The sequence below is a fragment of the Alligator mississippiensis genome, chromosome 6 (genome assembly GCF_030867095.1).
Source record: "Alligator mississippiensis isolate rAllMis1 chromosome 6, rAllMis1, whole genome shotgun sequence".
Lineage (NCBI taxonomy): Eukaryota > Metazoa > Chordata > Crocodylia > Alligatoridae > Alligator > Alligator mississippiensis.
This window is the reverse complement of record NC_081829.1, coordinates 19,660,082-19,679,144: the sequence shown is the minus strand read 5'-3', so window position 1 is coordinate 19,679,144 and position 19,063 is coordinate 19,660,082. Positions and strand designations below refer to the sequence as shown.

Sequence of the window (19,063 nt, the reverse complement as noted above, 5' to 3'; positions counted from 1 at the left end):
GGCCCGCTCTCAAATTTGCCAAAAACCATGCTTACATTACACCACAGCCCTGGGGCTTGCCCATGTGCACTCCAGCTGTCTGTGCTGCCGCAAGCAGGTGAGTCAGGTGGGCAGCTGTCACAGTCGCCCATCAGGGAGCATAGCCCTTACCCAGCCTCATCTGTTTTTCTTTTGTTGTTGTTTGTTTGCCTGCTTGTTTCTTGGGGTTTGTTTTGTTTTTAATAAATTCAGAGCATTTGTTTGAATCTGCTCGGCCCAAAATGAATTTCCATGTCTTGATTACCTTTTTGTTTTGTTCCAAATTTAAAAATAATAACACTTCAGGCTGCATTCAGCTGGTTAAGTCACATCTGAGATTAAATATGACTATTATAAAGGAATAATTACTGAGATGGCCCAGTGACCCATAGGGAATTACTCATGGATGACATGGAAATAAGCAGGCCAGATACAGGTCTATAGCTTGTACCAAACCAGCTTCTTTGTTTAGAAGCTACCCTTCATTAGTACGTGCTTTTATCATATATATCACATGGGAAAGACATTAAACTTAATGAAGCCTCTGCTTCTAAATGTAACTATATCTTATCCTAAAATATATATATATATAAACACAGAGTAGCTCAAACGTGGCTGGTGATTCAGGGCTTCTGGCATAAAACAAAGGAATTCTGCTAATGATATAATTAAATGAGGTCACTAACACACTAGTTGGTAAACAGGTGTCCTCAAATTAGCTGTATTGTTTAGCTTTAGAGTGTCTGCTGGAGCCTCAGGTGGATGATGTAATATATGGAAATATCTTCAGGTCATCTGTGTACTGTGTCTGTTCTCTGAATGCTCTTATGGGATAATTTCAAGGCAGTGAAGATGCTCTCCTACTCTGGTTTTCAGAGCCCTTTAAGGTGCAGTCTTTGAAAATTGTAATTATGGGATCAAGGCACAGAGATCAAAAGTGCCCTCTTTTAAGATATGTAAATACTTTGTCTTTTCTGAAGGCCTGTGCAGCTTTATCTTTGGAGCAAAGGTACACAGCAGAGTATTAAATTATTCTTGCCCTGAATGGCAGCCAATGCAGATGCAAAGTGGTAGCCTAAGCTCACTATGAAATTTAAAATCCATTTAGGCTGTTCATCAGCTCGGAACAGATTTAGAAAAGCGTATGAATATACACGTCCACTGTTGCCTAAAGCTTTGATGGATTCAACGAACACTAGTCCACAGAAATACAGTTCACTGAGCTTAGTTCTCTTGTGTTCCATCAAAAGGCCATGTCTTACTGAAAAGAACTGCTGCTCAAAGTATTATTTCCAGGTACTTGGGGCAGGGGGGTGGGTGGGTGTGGTAGGGTTGTAGCATTTTATTTAAAGCAATCCTGTTTCTGTTAAGCTATTGGGAAAGTAATTGCAAAGAGAAAGCATGGACAATTCTATAATGTGAAGATTAAAATATGTTCTTTTTTTTCCCCCAAGGCATGTAAACTGGTACTCAAGCACAGTGTGATAATACTCTTATGTGTCAGCTAATCCCCCCCATTCTCTGGTACTCTGCATCAGGCTTTGGATTTTCCATGTTAACTTCATTGTCAGTGCAGTTATTAAGAACTGTTGGGGAGCAGCAGGAAAAGAGAGGAGTTTCTTCTTATGTTCTCAGGGCATGGGCAGACAAACAAATTATACTAAGTTTAAAAGGGAGGCACCTACAACAGGTCTGGTTGTTCTACACTGGCTGTGTCATATCCGTTCCTGTCCCACCGTAAGTGAAAACTAAACTGGAGCACCTGGCTGCTTATGCTTTAATGAAACAGCCTTTTCCCCCATTGTTTAGCTTTCATTTCTTATAGGATGGAACACCTAGAACAGTTGCCATGGATTGTGTGATGCACAGTAAGTTTCTCCTTTTTAACATGGTATGATTTATTTGTCTGCTCATACCCTCAGTCCCCCAAGTATGTTTTGAAAGCCATAATTAAAGACAGAGGTGAAAATCTGCCTGTACTGTGCAAGTAGTTTTCACTGAGATCAAAGAGAATTACCCATATCCTGTGGAGATGAATTATTCCTTTGGAGATTTTTGACAGGTGACCCACTCTTGAATGCTTTATATTCTGATATCATCCCACTAAGGTCCCTCCAGAATCCTTCCAAGAGTTTCTTTTTGGGAAATCTGAGTGGAAGCTGATTTTAGCTAACTTTTTGGTTTCAAGGAATATAGCAAGTTTTAAGCTGTGGATTACATGGATTGTACAATATGGAAAGGAGTGCAAATGTAGGAGATACTCTCTTGACAGGTATAACAGGGCCAACCCCTGTGACTGAGAGTGAGGCTGAGCAACAGAACTAGAAAGCTGCTGAAGCAGTCAATGGCAAACATCTGTATCCTGCTCAGAGGATCTCAGTTTATGTGACCCGACAGGGAGGAATAAAGGATTATATAAACCTGGCTCACTGGGATGGAGTCTCAGACTGGTAGGCTGTGCTAGGTGAAGGAGCTACTTGCACTGAACAGAGAAATAACATTGGAGACTGGGGGAACTGTGAGTAGGCTCTGGAAGGAGAAGCTACTGGAACTTAGTAGAAGCCTGGGGAGAGCTTGGAGAAAGGACCCCAGCTGCATATGATTGTGTTTGGGGTTTGATTTATGTTGCTGCTCAAGGTACAAGGCCTGGAAATGGCTGAAGGGGAGGCAGGAGGCTACTGGAGACATCCAGAGAGATGGGGCTAAGGGGTAAAAGAATCACCCAGGAGTGGGACAGCCTCCCAATTTTATAATATCAAAGGTGTGGCAGGTTAGTGATCATCAGGGAGGTGACCCTGATAAGCCAGAGCAGAAAACAGATTTAGTGTGGCTGCCAGGGGCCAACACTACTGCCTTTTGAGGCATGGTCCTGTTACAACAACCCATTCCAGAAGAACCTATTACTTGAGAGCCATTGCCAGGAGAACACATCAAAGGTGACACAATGAAAGTTTCACCTGTCTTTTCCACATATGACCGTACAGTGTTTCCTTCAACTCTGCTTCCTTGGTAAGACTGAAAATCCATGATGCTCCAATTGCAGTGTTTTTTGGGATCCAACTTAGGGGGACACCATTTTTCTCTGACAATGAGACTGGCTTATTCAAACCATTCTGCCATGGTGTTCTGTTTTCTTTGTTATTCCATGCCTCAGCAATACATTTCATTTCTGGCACAGACTCTTAGTTAATACACAAGGGAGACTGTTTTCTACTGTAGTCAAAATGACCTGTGGCAGTGAGTAAAGGTTTAAAGAATTGCACCATAAATTATTACTCTTTGATCTTGTTGCTCTGCTGTCTGAGCCTCAGAAAACAGCTTCAGTGCCTGCACCTGTCAGTGTCCATTTGGAAACCACCTGTATTATTTTGACCACCCCAAGTGATGGGCCAAACTATACCAGAAACAGCAATTATTACATACACATTGCACCATTTGGGGATCAGGACCCTGTTTTGCTAGGCACAGTATAGACTATGATTAAAGTGATCGGCTCTGTGGATGGGGGCAGAGCAGTGGATGTGATATACCTTGACTTTAGCAAGGCTTTTGACATGGTCTCCTAAGACATTTTCACTGACAACCTAAGAAAATACAGAGTAGATGAAAGTACTGTAATGTGGATGTATATTAGTTGGATTGTCATGCTAAGTAATTAGTTAGTGGTTCCATGTCTAGTTGGGATGACGTATCAAGCAGGGCTTACCAGGGGCCTGTCTTGGATCAAGTATCCATACCTTTCAGTAATGATTTGGATGATGAGATTAAGTGCATGTTTAGCAAATTTGTGGGTGACACCAAGCTTGGTGGAGTTGCAGACACTTTGGAGGTCAGGCATAAGGATCCAGAATTACCTGGATAGACTGGAGAAATGGTCTGCAGTCAACCAGATGAAGGTCAACATGGAAAAGTTCTCCACTTGGAACCGAATGCAGAAATACAGACTGGGGAATGACTGGCTAAATTGCAGTAGTGAAGGACTTCAGGGTTACAGTATACCTCTGAGTTTGAGCCAACAGCATGATCTTGTTGCAATTCCTCCGCCCGCCCCCCCCCAAATACACACAAAAAACCCAAACAACAAACTAGCAGCATCCTCAGTTGTATTAACAGGAGTGTCTGTTGCAAATCAAATGAAGTGGTTTCCCACTGTGTTCAGTACTGGAGAGTACTCACTGTGTCCAGTTTTGGTCCCTACACTTCAAGAAAGAGGTGAACAAATTGGAAAGACTACAGCACAGAGCAACAAAAATGATTAGGGGCTTGGGAAGCAAGACACGAGAAAAGGGTGAAAGAGCTAGGCTTATTCACTCCAGAGAAGAAAAGACTTGAGGGGAGATTTGATAAGTTTTCAGATACATGAAGGGAGATTATGAAAGGATGAAGATGGGGTTTTCCTCTGTGGCTGTAGTGTACAGGGCTAAAAATGGTGGTCTCAAGCTACAGGAAGAGAAATTTAGGTTGGAAAGTAGGAGAAACTTTCTGACTATGAGGATGGCCAAGCAAGCTACCTTAGAATTGTGGAATCTCTATTTTGGGAAATTTCTCAAGAGCAGGTTGGGCAGATTCATAGATTCATAGATGTTAGGGTCGGAAGGGACCTCAATAGATCATCAAGTCCGACCCCCTGCATAAGCAGGAAAGAGTGCTGGGTCTAAATGACCCCGGCTAGATACTCGTCTAACCTCCTCTTGAAGACCCCCAGGGTAGGGGAGAGCACCACCTCCCTTGGGAGCCCGTTCCAGACCTTGGCCACTCGAACTGTGAAGAAGTTCTTCCTAATGTCCAGTCTAAATCTGCTCTCTGCTAGCTTGTGGCCATTGTTTCTTGTAACCCCCGGGGGCGCCTTGGTGAATAAATCCTCACCAATTCCCTTCTGTGCCCCTGTGATGAACTTATAGGCAGCCACAAGGTCGCCTCTCAACCTTCTCTTGCGGAGGCTGAAAAGGTCCAGTTTCTCTAGTCTCTCCTCATAGGGCTTGGTCTGCAGGCCCTTGACTATACGAGTTGCCCTTCGCTGTACCCTCTCCAGGTTATCCGCATCCTTCTTGAAGTGTGGCGCCCAGAATTGCACGCAGTACTCCAACTGCGGTCTGACCAACGCCCTATAGAGGGGAAGTATCACCTCCCTGGACCTATTTGTCATGCATCTGCTGACATCCACTAGGACTCCAAGATCCCTTTCCACCTCTGTGCCACCCAGCAGGTCATTTCCTAGGCTGTAGGTGTGCTGGACATTTTTCCTCCCTAGGTGCAGCACTTTGCATTTCTCCTTGTTGAACTGCATCCTGTTGTTTTCTGCCCACTTGTCCAGCCTATCCAGGTCTGCCTGCAGCTGTTCCCTGCCCTCCGGTGTGTCCACTTCTCCCCATAGCTTTGTGTCATCTGCAAACTTGGACAGAGTACATTTCACTCCCACGTCCAAGTCGCTGATGAAGACATTAAAGAGTATCGGTCCAAGGACCGAACCCTGCGGGACCCCACTGCCCACACCCTTCCAGGTCGAGACCGACCCATCTACCACGACTTTTTGGGTGCGACCCTCTAGCCAATTCGCCACCCACCGGACTGTGCAGTCATCCACATCACAGCCTCTTAATTTGTTCACCAGTATGGGGTGGGATACCATATCGAAGGCCTTCCTGAAGTCCAGGTATACGACATCCACCCCTCCTCCTGTGTCCAGGCGTTTCGTAACCTGGTCATAGAAAGAGACTAGGTTGGTCAGGCACGATCTGCCCGCCACAAACCCATGCTGGTTTCCCCTCAGCATAATTTGTCCTGCCGGGCTCTCACAAATGTGAGCCTTGATAATTTTTTCAAATACTTTACCAAGGATGGAGGTGAGACTGACCGGCCTATAGTTGCCCGGGTCCTCCTTCCTCCCCTTTTTGAAAATGATGTTTAGCTGAGATGGTTTAATTAGGGATGATCCTACCTTGAGCTGGGGGCTGGATGAGATTACTCTATAAGATCTCTTCCAGCCCTACTTTCCTATGCTCCTATGTCTCTCAGGAAAAAAAGACTGTCCCTGTTCTAGAAACTGTTGTGCTGGGCTTGTATGTCACTTGTGCATTGAGGTCTCTGAGCCAATGTATGTGTATATTTGCAGTGTTTAACTAAGAACGTGAGTATTTTTGACATTTGGAAAGGCAAGGGACCAGTAGCACTAGACTGAGTCAAGCAATATTGTGTGTTCTGCAATGTCTTCAAATAGCTGATTGATGTATCCCTCAGGCTAAACATAAACCTTCCTTACTCATGAGTTTCTGTACATTTAAAGAGTACTTAGGACTGAGTTGGAATTGCTAATTGTTACATTTATAAATATATTGACTTCCCTGAAATCTGAAGGCAAAACATATGTTGTGCCCAAAAGCTTGCAATTAAAGAACTTTTTTTGCAAAAATCGTGTTGGTCTAATAAAAGATATAATCTCTACTACAAGTCCTGATTGTCTCTACTACAAGTCCTGATTGCTATTGGCTACACTACGAATTTTGACCATTAAGAACCCACAGAATTGAGAAACTAAGGTTGAGAAGTAGAACAGTGCAGGATGGTTGTTGTGTTGTTAAAAGGTAACAGGATAGCTCTTTGGTTGTAGGTGGGCTGCATACAAATCAGCTTGGGGAGAAGCAGAGACTGAGCAAAATGTGGGTAGGCAGCTTAGATTAGGGATGTCACATTTACAAACCATGGACAATATCTGGCCCATAGAGCCATATTGTGTGGCCCCGGGTGTTGTAGAAGGGCTGGGAATGTGATGGCAGAGGGTGAGTGACAGCTGCACTAACTGCTGCTGGTTGCCCTGTTGCCATGTCTGGTTCCAGCCTGTGTGGACCTCCACGTTCTAGATCCAGTTCTGGTAGAGATAGTGAGGGTGATGCCCCTGGCTTAGATTATCTGGATGCAAGAAAACTCTGCTGTCCTCCCCCTCCACCCCGCCTTTTTTTCCCCCTTGCTACCGTAGCAGGGAAGGGGAAAAGTGCTATTTTCCAGGGCAGCTCTATGCCACAAGAGGTGCCTTGGACTAGGGTGATTCCAAGGTCTGGTTAGACCATTTTTAGATTTTTGTGCCAGTGATGCAATACTGTACAAAATAGGTGCATCATAACAAAACCAGAGGAAGGAGTTTTGTGAATAAGGCATATGGCTGGAATTCAGGAGCTTAAAGTTTGATCCTTACACTGTGATAATTTTTTTTTTGTGTGCAACTTAATCTGTCTCTGCCATAATTCCTTAGCTATTTAGACAGAGGAAAAGAAAGTGTCTTTTTTTTCTATCTGACTTTTCTACTTAGATTGTAAAAGCCTTGGAGTGTGGTGGGTCTCTTACTATTAACGTGCAGCACCTAACACATTTGTGACCCAGTTTTAATCAAGGCCCATAGCTGATTCTATAATACAAACCATTAAAGATGTGCACCTTAGATTACAGTGTCATGTGTCAATATTGAGGAACATGAGGAAACCCTTCACTTGATTCCTGCCAGGCTTTTAATCAATGGAGAATTTATTCTTGATCTGACTTTGTTATGCATTTTTTTGCCTTCAGTGAATAATATAATTTTGTTTGAATGTGACAAGCCTGTTCTTTGTTGCTAATAATTATAGAGAGTATTAAAGTGCAGCCTAAAGTGGGACAATGGTAACTGAAGACAATCTTTCTCTCAAATGATTAAGTAGTTAAATATATTCCTCAGTATTAGCTGATTCTCTGTTGCTTACAGTGCAATTTGTGCATCTGGATTTTGGGGGTATTGCATATCCAGCACTTGATTGCAGACAGCTTTAAAAAATGTGCTGAGTTGAGTCATTCGCAGATCAGACTGGCCACAGGAGATAGAAGAATTAGACTGAAAGACTACTACAGTCATCTTTTTAATGATGAACCTGGTGCTAACTATGTGCTATGCTGGATTAGGAAGAGTAGCTTTGTACCTTGTAGGCTAAATGAATCAGATATAGTATAAGCTTTCATAAACTCAAACTCATTTAATCAGATGCTGTGAAGTGGTGTGCATAGAGCAGTGTGTGAAATCACTCAGTCTCCATTTTATACTCTGCTTTATGCATATCCTTTCACAGCATTTGAAATGAGTTTGAGCTCCCAAAAGCTTATATCTTGGATTCAGTTAGTTTATAAGGTGGAAATGTAGCCTGCCTTCTGCCTGACTTCAGACTAACATGGCTAACTACCTCTCTGTGAAGGATTATCATCTTCAAATTCACTGTGATTATCTGAACAACAGCATAGAAGAACACGTTCTGATCTCGCTGAATTGCAACAGATTGGAATGTCAATATACACTAATAACCAAGTACTGACCTTTGTTCTGAGCTATTATAGGAAACAGCTATGATTATATGAGGCAATTTAGTACAGTGTGGTTTCCAGCATTTGTTCTAGGAGTTGTGCACTTGATTCTTCTCTTACATTTACCAGCATTCATCAGGAGCGAAAGCACACAAGTCAATTGAATTGCTATATGTGAATCTGGAGTGTGAGGGCAGAATTAGTCCATTGATAAAAAACTATGTAGGTCAAAATGCTTTAAAAACATTACTAGTCTTATTGCACATTGATATTTGAATTAATACTACTACTTAGAGACTTCCTGCACAGGCATGAAACCTGTTGTTCACAGGAGCAGCTACAATGTTACTGTTTGCTAAGCATTTATTTTCTTGGGACTTTATTACAGTTTATTACAGGGGTGGGCAGAATGTGGCCCGGGGGCCAGATGCGGCCTGCCAGGCCATTCTATCCAGCCCATGGGGCCCCCTAAAATTAAGAAAATTAATATTTATCTGCCCCTGGCTGCCTGTCATGCGGCTCTCGATGGCTTGCCAAAACTCAGTAAGCAGCCCTCCACCCAAAATAATTGCCCACCCCTGGTTTATTATAACATCCTCAGATTTTCATCCTTCAGGTTGTTGAAAAATTTTAGGGCCGGTCACTTTCAGAGATTAAATTTTAGTTTTGGTTTATCTTATGTTTTGGGAGAAGTTTGAGAACCAGCAGATCTACTGGTTTTGAGAAGGAAGAATGGGGGAGGGGGGAAAGACCTTTTTCTTTGTGAAAAAGAATTTGGCAAGTGTTCATAAATAGGTGTAGTGTTTTAAAGATTGAAATTTGACAGAATCATTGTTTCTGAGTAACAGATGTGCCTTTCCCAAGTCTACTGACAATCTGTTTAGATCTGACTGAGCTCTAAAAGGCACAAAAAAAGAAAATGTACTTGCAGGTTCTCTGGGTTTTTATTGGATTAGAATAGGCTACTTTTTGAAAAGTTTAATATTGCAACATTTTTTTGCTCCCATGGCTGCCAGGTATAGTACACTGATAGTTGATAGAGTTTTCTCCATATTCTGTTGTAGTTTTGCATAAGAAAAATGAATGGATTTTCCCTTGAGTATTCAGGTGGAATAGCATTTAGGGAAGTGATTTAAGGAATGAAACAAGATTTCCTTAAGGTGGAAAAAAGCAGCACTAAAAATGAATAAATTAAGGTGTGGATGGACAATTTACAGAGTTAAAAGCACACATCTGTTGTTCTGTAGTAACAGACAAATCTGTTCCTATTTTGAGGTAAGTGGAAATTTAAACCAGAGCAACTTAATTCTAACTAATTTAGTCATCTATCCATATCCTTAGGGTTGTATATGAATATGTATTACAGTACAACCTTTGATTTCTTGGTCACGTGCTGATTTTCAGCAGGGTTTGTATCTCATTCAGAATAAATTTATACTCCCTGCAGTCCTATGACTGGGCACAATTTTGAGTCCTGCTGTGTAGGGCCAGATCAGCAAGTTTTGTCTGTCTCCATTGTAATTCAGCTAAGTTGCTGTGTGAGAGAATTCTCTGAACTCTTCCTGTCCAATCCTGGTTTTCATAGTCGCTTTGAGCATTGCTTTGTTGGCATCGAGTTTACCATTTGTGCTTCTGGACTTGGATTAAGGCCAGCCTTTCCAATGCTAATCTGTGTTTTGAGGCCTTTTATGCTTATTAATATTATTATATGTTGCCCTAGTGCCTTACCACCAGTGCTACTGAAAAGCAGCTTCCTCTGGGGAGTAGAGTGGCAGCCAAACTATTAATGCTGTTCCATAGTAGAAGAAAGAGATATCCCCTATCCACAGCAGGTGCTTAACAAAATAATTAGAGCAAATTGATAGGAGCCTAATTCAGAATGGGAAAAGAACAGGTTACAGAATATTTAGATAAGGCAGATGTATACAAGTCAGCAAATTCTGAGGAAACTCACCCTGGAGTACTTAACGTACTAATTGATGCAATCTCTAAACCATTGGCCATTATCATCAAGTGCTTGTAGAAGACAGGGAACAAACATAGAGAAGAACAAACATAGCGCATACTTTTCAGAAAGGAGGACCTAGGAAATTATAGACCAGTCAGACTAACTTTAATTCCTGGACAGATTCTGGACCACATTAAACAATTCATCTCTAACTATCTAGAGCAGGGGAGCCTGCAGGTTGGATCCAGCATGGAGTGCTGGGGGTCTTGGACCAGCGCATTGCAAGAAGCATGCTCCAGCCCCAACCCCAGCCCTGTGCACTGCATATGGTATGCAGAGCCCATCTGGCACATACTGCACATGGTGTAGAGGCTGGAGCTGGTGTGTACTGTGTGCAGTGTGTGGAGGCAGTCTGGGGTGTGTGCTGCATGTGGCACCCATGCTGGACCAGCCCTGCATGCTGGATCCCAGTCTGGTCCAGATTTGGGTCCACAGACCTGCTGCACATGCTGGATCCAGCACACCAGGCCAGCCTAGCCCCATGAGCCAGGGGTGCCCCAAACTGGCCCTTTACTTTCATTGGGGGTTTGTCTGGTTTGGGCCCACAGACCAGCTCTGGGCACCATATACAGCCTGTGCCCTGGACCACTTCTGTAAATTGCACACCACACACGAGGCCATTCTGTAGCTTAATCCGGCTTGCAACCCAGTCCCGTGCCCTTCATCTGGTCCATGGGGTTGGATGACTTTGACGCCCCTAAGCTATAAGTGATGATGCAGTTGATGATAATGGAAGATAAGATGTTGGGTTTGTCAAGAGCAGGTTGTATTGTACCCATCTGACATCCTTCTTTGCCAGGTTAACTAGCCTAGCGTATAAAGGGGAGGCACTAGATGTGATGTATATTGATTTTCCTTAAGTTTTTGACACTTTCTCACTTGTCCTTCTTATAAGCAAGCTGAGAAAATCTGGTCTAGCTGTAATCAATATAAAGTGGCTGCACAACTGGCTGAAAATTTGTTCTCAAACGGTTCACTGTCAGACTGAGGGGGCATTTCAAGTGAGGTCCTACAGGGCTTTGTCTTGGGTCTTTCTGCTTCTATTCACTGTTTTCTTTATGGTATTGGCATACATACATTTTAGAGCAGTTTCAAAGAGGGGGAGGGATGTTTGTAACAGCTACTGCTCTTTTGATTCTTACAAGTGTGAACCAGCTGGGAATGGTACAAATGTAGAAAAAAACATTCCAACCTTAACCCTGAATGAAGTGGTACTAAAGTTGGAGCAGATCTCCTACATTTGTATGGTGCCCTGCTTGCCCACACCTAACTGTTGCTGTGCATAACAGCTGCTATGCCATTCACAGCAAGAGTCCTGCTCCTCTCCACCCTTTCTTAAGCAGCTCCTAATGTATGTGTATCCAAACCTGTGGCTAAATACAGACTGTCAAAAAGCCTGAGGCTGAATAAATTCAGTCTTTGCAGGTTAGCCTAAGTGGAGCAAGTTGAACAGACATTCACTTTTGATTCTGGAAATGTAGCTGCATGCCTGCAGCAGCCCAGGCCAGAAACGGGGGGCAGAGGAATGGGGGGATGCTAGAACACGCCTCCTTGCTCTACTGGAGTAGACAGCTTTGGGCCAAAGCTAGCCTGCTCACCCTGTGGGGGCGGTACAAAACATCCTGGCACACTGGGGGACTGTGAATAAACTTCATTCTGGAGGGGATCTGGGACAGAAGTTCAATAAACTGATTTAACCTAAATTAGTTAAGTCTGATACTACATCCATCCAGATGCATCTTGAAAGCAGTTTATGTGCACTGATCTTCTGTTGTGTTAGAGTTCTGAACTGGTTTCCAATCACTTACTCCGGTTTATGTGTAACTTCTGTCCCTAGCCTTAATGACTTGGAGGATGGAATACAAAGTACAGTTATAAGCTTTGTGGGTGACACTACACTGACAGAGGTAGCAAGCACTGTAGAGGACAGAACCAGAATGCAGAATGCCATAGAGGAAGTGGGGAGAGTCCAAAATCAACAAGATGAAGTTGAGCAAAGCCAAGTGCAAAGTGCTACATTCAGAGAGCAGCCCAGGCCTGCAGGAGGAGAGGCAGCCAGCTAGGAGCCCTGTGGCTGGGCTCTGGCCAGCCCCCTAGTGGCTAGGCAGACCCAGCACTAAAGTCCCTGTGTTAATGCACGTTAACGTGCCTATACGTGCACTAATGCATTTTAACTATCTGTGCCTAAATTTGATACTTGCTTCATGCAGGTATCAAATTTAGGCAGGATTCGCCTAAATTTGCCAGTTTTAAGGCTCATTAAGTGTGCATACATGTAGATGCATGCCCTTAATTTGCTTTAAATCAGGCTAATGCACATTAAATGCCCATTTAGTGTAGACATGCCTGGATGTGTTTATTCTGCATTATTCACTGCTGGTAGTGCTACAGCTGGTGTATTTGTTCAGTTTTGGTCACAACACTGAGAAAGATGTAGACAAACTTGAGAGAGTAATATTAAGTTTGGAAATCCTGACCAATGAGGAAGAGGTGTGTATGAAAAAGAAGTTGGATTTGCTCAGTCTAGAAAAGAGAAAATCATGTTAAGTCTTCCAAAATGTAAAAAAGCTGGTTTAAAGAGGAAAGCAATTAATCCTTCCCCATGAAGCAGCGATTCTTCTTGTTAAACTCAAAGCACCTGTTGTTGGACTCAAGGCACTCCTTAGAAAATGCTAGCTCTTAATCTTCACTTGCTTTTTGACTCCAGAAGAGTTTTCTATGTCAAAGAATTCAAAAAGACCACAGCAAATCAGAATATTTCCAACACCATGGATTCGTTTTGAAATCTCTGGGTTTATTTTGTGAATCACATTTGCACACCTACCAGTGTTAACATTGTCTGGCACCCCTGAAAGAATCCCTCACCACCCTGGTTGAGAATCACTGCTGTGAGCACTGGAAGAAGTACTAGAATATTGGCTTAATATACAGCAAAAATTATTTGAATAGGCTATTAGGAAATGTTTCTGACCTGTTTTGTAGTAAAACACTGAAACAAGCTCCCTGTGGAGGTTATGGAATCTGCTTCATGGGCGATTTTCCCAAACAAATTTAGGCAATCTAGACATTGGACTATGTGATCTCCTGAAGTCCCTTCTATCTGCCTTCTGTGCCAGAAAATAAGCTTTCCTGGAAATATGTACAGGAAGTGTGGCATCTCTAGAGGCAGTCTGAGGACTGGGCTACCATGGAGTTTCTGGGGTGGCAGAATAAGAACATAGGTGATCAAAGCATTTTACCTTGTTATTGAAAGTAGTTCTTTATGAAAAGTTTCTGTACATATAGTGTGTGAGCTGTGTGATAAAGATCTCTCTTGCAAGATACTATGCCTTTCAACCTGGCATTTCTGGGGCTCTATTCTAAAAGTTCCCTGGGACTAAGTGATCACTGTTCATCTTGATACCCTTTATACAAGGTCTAGTACCCTTTATACAAGGATCTCTTGTTACAACTTGTTGCCATGCAGTTGTGGAGCAGTTCTTGGTCCTGGGGCCTCCTTAGGCTGGAGTCAGATGGTGTTCATGGTTTGTGGTATGCCTATGGATGGCTAATCAAATCCTGATGCATCAACTCTACCTTCAAAAGTAGTTGGAAGGGTTGGCTTCCCACAGCACTCATCCAAATCCTTTACTGTCCTGAGCAGCGAGACTGGTGCTAGGTTGATGAGGTCAAGAAAGCAGCAAGCGCAGGAACATAAGACTGGAAGGGTCCTCCTATTTCATTAAGTCTACTTCTCTGCTATTGTAGATAATAGTGTCATATATTCACTGATTTTTGTTTTGTTTTGATTTTGTTTTCTTTGGAAGTAACAAGAGGAAATTTCATAGATTGGCTGGAGGGGACCCCGGAAGATCGAGTCCAGCCCCTTGTCCCAGAGGCAGGAAGTCAGCTAGGGTCAAAGGATCTCAGCAAGATAAGCGTCCAAATGTTTCTTAAAAGAGTCCAGAGTAGGTGCTTGTGCCACCTCTGGAAGGAGTCTATTCCAGGCCTTGGGGGCTCAGACAATAAGGAAGTTTTTCCATATGCCCAGCCTAAAACGGTCTTGGAGGAGTTTGTGACCATTGGACCTTGTCATCCCTTAGCATAACGGAAAGGCAGAAGGGTGTTTATTTCTTGAATCAGTTTCTCTAGTTCTGATGGCAACATGCTCATGAACATTTCCATGGCAAAGTGCATCCTTCCATGCTGTTGGGTTAGCATTTTGTTTTTAAGAAATTGCTAAATATGCTTTTAAATATAGTGTAATTTTAAAGAGAAACTAATGTGCATTTGCATAATTATAGCAGACAGGCATAGAAAAAGAAGTGGTTAGAGAAACAGCCATAATCATTCCTGAAATGTACTTAAAGAGATTGGCTCATTTCACGGCAGAGAGAAACTTTCTTTTAAGTGGTAACATGGCTGTGAAACAGGCAAAAAAAGGGTGTTATACTAACAGCTGGCACTGTCCTGAACGCACCTCAGTGTATGCACATTATCACTTAGCTGTATCAGCAGCTCATTGGCTGCATGGCATAAAATACATGATTGATGGCAACTGATCATTCAAGTTGCAGTTGGCTTGTTACATACTTAAGATTATTCAAACATCTTTGTAGTCTTCTGTTGCTTCTGTTTTAAATGGTCATTTTATTTATAAATTCCTGTGTCCTGCAGTAAATTCATCCCCGTCCCATAAGCACTGTGTGGTGCATGCTGTGTGGCAAGCAGAAATTATTTTTAGGCTTCTCAGCATTACAAGCCTTTTGTCCCCACAGGGAACCTGCCAGAGCACATCTCCCCTCTCACAGGTTATGGCAGCTCCACTACAGCAGCTGTGCCGCAGTGCACCCTAAGAGGCACCAGCTGTTCTAAGGGCCACAGCTGCTAGCAGAAAATGTTGGCATATTTTTATGCACTTTAGGGAAGCTTCTCTGTGGTGGCAGAAGCCTCCTGTTGCTTGCAGAGCTGGCATTGTTCTCCTAGCAGGAGGAAGGGGTTTTGCCGCCAAGAGAGAGCAAACCTGTTATGTAGATCAGGCCTCTAGCAGCCAGATTCCTAATCTCTGGAGCAGCTTTGCTTAAACATGCCATCAGGGCTTTGAAGGCTTTAGATATAGAATGGAATCATGCACTCAGTAGTATAGTCTTTATTTTGGTAGAAAATCACACTTATTTGATGCTGTTCCAGTTTTTATGTCCCAAGGCGCTTTGTATTGGAAACAGAGACCTGAATGATAAAAGTTGCCATTGGGAAGCCTGGAATTTTGGCAACAGAAGGAGCCTGAGTCAGTTTAGGATGGTGGGGCCAGCACATTAGCTGGACATGTCTCCTGAAAAGTTAAATAGTGAAGGCATTATTGTTAAATAATAATTGTTAAATGGTCATCATTAGGTTTCAGAGTAACCCAGGAAAATGGATGGGGGATTTCACATCAATTGGAGCTCTTGCTTCAGGCTGTCTTTAGGATCAGGCTGACATTTCACTGCCTATTCTCTGTCCATATTTCAAGCTTTGCTTTGCAACGAGGTGGGCTGGAACAGTTTTATGTTTAAATGGTGAGATCTGATTCTGCACCTAGGTGTAAAATTGTAAAACACACGGAGCCAATCCTGAAGATTACCCATTTACAGAGAGTTAACCAGCTTCTGTCTCTCAGAAAACTTTAGGGTGGTTGGAAACTTCCAATAAAAACAAACCACAGGATCTAGCTAGTCCTACCAGCAGGGCAAGATTGCCTTGCTCTTGCTATTTTACCCAATTTAAATGTGTGAACGGTTGGAACGTCTGCCATTTTCCCCTTACTGATTATTGTGCAATCTAATCCCACCAGTTTTCCTGAAATTTCGCCTAAAGTTTTCTTTGTTAATTTCAGCCAAAAATGATGCTATGTATTTTTCACATGGGCCAGCAGAATTTGTTTCATTGTTTCATTTCAGGCTGTGATCTTCTTGGCTCTCAAAAACTAAACATCACTAGGACTTGTCTGTACTTAGATAGGCAGAGGGGCATAGTCGGTGGCAGTGGGGAGGGTGGCGAGCATTGACCAAGGGTTGGCGACCACCTGCAGCCACCACCAACAGTGGCGGCGGCAGCCAGTGCGGATCACGGACTAGCCCACAGATGCCGCCAGCGGTGTTGGCAGTGCCTTTTGTTAGGGGGTGCACCGCCATGCTCGGGGAGGTGCACTTGCACCTGTGTGCACCCCTTACGCACCGGCCCTGGTTGGAGCGAATTTGATTAATTGAGTCTGCTTTAGCGTGATAACTACCACACTCCAGCAGACTCCAGTGTCTTATGTATCAGCATCCTCATGCTGAAAAATGGCGATGGGGGTACTTTAACTAAAGCTCATTTGACAAGCTTTTGTTAAAGTACCCCCACTGCCATTTTCCAGTCTGGGGATGCTGATACATGAGACACTCCAGGTGCTTTAATTACAGCAACTCTTGGAGCCACTCTAATTAAGGTCCTCCCCTCCCACTCCTGAAATATGTGTATAGACACCCTATAAGTCCACAGTATAGGACATCAAAATATAGAGTCCCCTTCAGGGGCAGTCTTATTAGCAGTCAGGGCTATTTCCAGGTGCTGGTACTAAAAATAGGCCCCCAAATTGTGTTTGTGATACTGAATTCTTGATAGTCCTGCCTGCTGGAAAACCAACACCCTGATATCTTGTTGTTAAAAGTCCCTCTGTGTTTTTCTTAAAAGTAGAAGTGGTAGCTTCTGTGTGCTAATTTCTACCCAAATACATATTCTCTCTCCACATCTAATTTTTCCTTTGATTGGGTATAACAGTTCCTGTTTTGTGCAGTGTTTACAAGCTAGTAGATCCTACCCCAGAAATCATTGCATTTTGATGTTAAGAGCAATGCTCCATGTATACAAATTACTACTTTGTGGCAGTACATGTTCATTATTCATGCTAAGCTCTCTGACAGTCAGCAATAAAGCCTCCCATGCTTACAGCTAACCTGAGACCACTGGATCTGGTGCAGTAACTAACTTCAGTGTACTGTGTTAATGCTGAAGGTTAATGGTATGTAAAAACAAACAATTTGAAAGCTAACCTGTGATTTTTCATTGCAGGCTGGCAGTCCAACCTCTGTTTCTGCTCCTCATAGCTTCCCTCGGACATCTGTCACACCATCCAATCAGGACATCTGCAGGTAAAGTGAGTTGTGTGTAGGGCAACAATGAGGCTCCAACAAGGACCAATTAACTAGAAAGCATGTACCCTGGGAAGTGAGCAACATGGGGTTCTGATCCTAATGTCCCGTTTGTTTGACTTGATTGCTGTCTAACACTGCTCTGTTGGATCCCACTTACTGTTTTGCTCACTGTATTTACCATCCCTACTGTAGCCATAATTCTCATTTCTTCGCTTTAATTATCCATGTTCTCTTTTGTAATTGTTTTTACTTTCTGTGCTTTTATTCCACTGTTCTGCATGCAGTTCCAGTGCAGTGTTTTCTGAATGTTGTCATCACAGTCCAGTGCAGTCTGCTGTTGTCTTGAAAAATCCTAACTGCCAGAATTCTCTGACACAAGGGGTCACTGTGACAGTAATCTGTCAGGACACGTTACAGGCATCAAAGAGAAATTCCCATGGGCAGGATTGGGTGCAACCAGTCCAGGCTGCCAACAATGCAAGCTCCACCCACTCTCTGAAATTCTCCAAGTCCCTCAATGATGTTGACCAGAAGGCACAGAGCACTGTTGCGGGCTTTAACTACATGGAGCGAACATGCTCAGAAGGCAAATTGACACCAGCTCAGGAGCAGTGTTCAAGGATTAACAGATTTCACTTGAAAGAGAAGAAATTACTCAATCTTGGGCCTCTTTCTTTTAACAGTTCCAAACACTCCTATATCCCTTCTTTTTCCAATGGCTCGAGTGCATCAGGAGGAGCAGAGAACGAAAGCATGGTACACATTCCTCTCCTGGAGGACAGGGTGGACCATGAGATATCAAGAAGCAAAAAGCTGCTGCGTTATCTTTTCTCCTTTTCCCACACTGCAAGTGCCAGCAGCCTGCATAAGTTCCATGAACTGGAGAGCTATCCAAGCCATGTTCACGCAGAGAAATCTTCCAGCATGCTGGTGGAAAGCACAGGCTTTGGCTCCGATGACATGGGAGATGATGATGTGTTTGAGGACAGTGCTTCTGTGAAGCTGAAGATGAAAGAGCTGCGGGCACCGCTCTGCTCAGCTGAGAAGGACAGTGACCTAGACTGCCCTTCCCCCCTATCAGAAAAATTCCCCCCTCTCTCCCCTGTGTCAGCATCAGGGGATACCTGCAGGTTGGTTTACAGAGAACCGCCTTCCTCTGAAACCTCGCACGTTTGCGGGGGCCTGCTCTGCTTTCTCTGACTTCTCTGTCACCTTCCTTTAATATGTGCAGTTTGAGGCCCACAGCTTTCCCCATAGATGATAATATCTGTCTGCAAAGCAGAGGCTTCCTTTTTGAGTCAATGAATTCTTTGCACCCCAAAGTGATTTCGTTTCTCAGCTGTGTGTTCCAACACGGTTTTATTGGTGCCAAAGCCAAGAATATCTGAGAGAATAAGCTACACATATTAAAGGGCAAATTGAACAATTTTTTAGCTTAAAGAGCAATAATGTGCTTTGCTGACTGTTGTTGCAAGGATGGCCATTTAAGCGTTGCTTTCTCAGCTTGGGGGGGTCAATTTAGTTATGATTCTTTAAGATATTTCCATTCATTTTCACAGATATA

General features: G+C 43.3%; 1 protein-coding gene across 3 annotated transcripts in view; it reads left to right on the top strand.

Moving 5' to 3' along the window:
* Positions 1-19,063, top strand: part of MARCHF8 (membrane associated ring-CH-type finger 8) — a 181,183-nt gene that overhangs the window by 149,653 nt on the left and 12,467 nt on the right. For 2 of the 3 annotated variants that reach the window (XM_059729688.1, XM_019499451.2), the window contains exons 4-5: positions 17,417-17,496; positions 17,784-18,629. In XM_059729688.1, coding sequence (XP_059585671.1) covers positions 17,417-17,496; positions 17,784-18,629 — 926 coding nt within the window. The remainder of the gene's footprint in view (positions 1-17,416; positions 17,497-17,783; positions 18,630-19,063) is intronic. The other variant, XM_059729689.1, reaches the window with a different exon arrangement.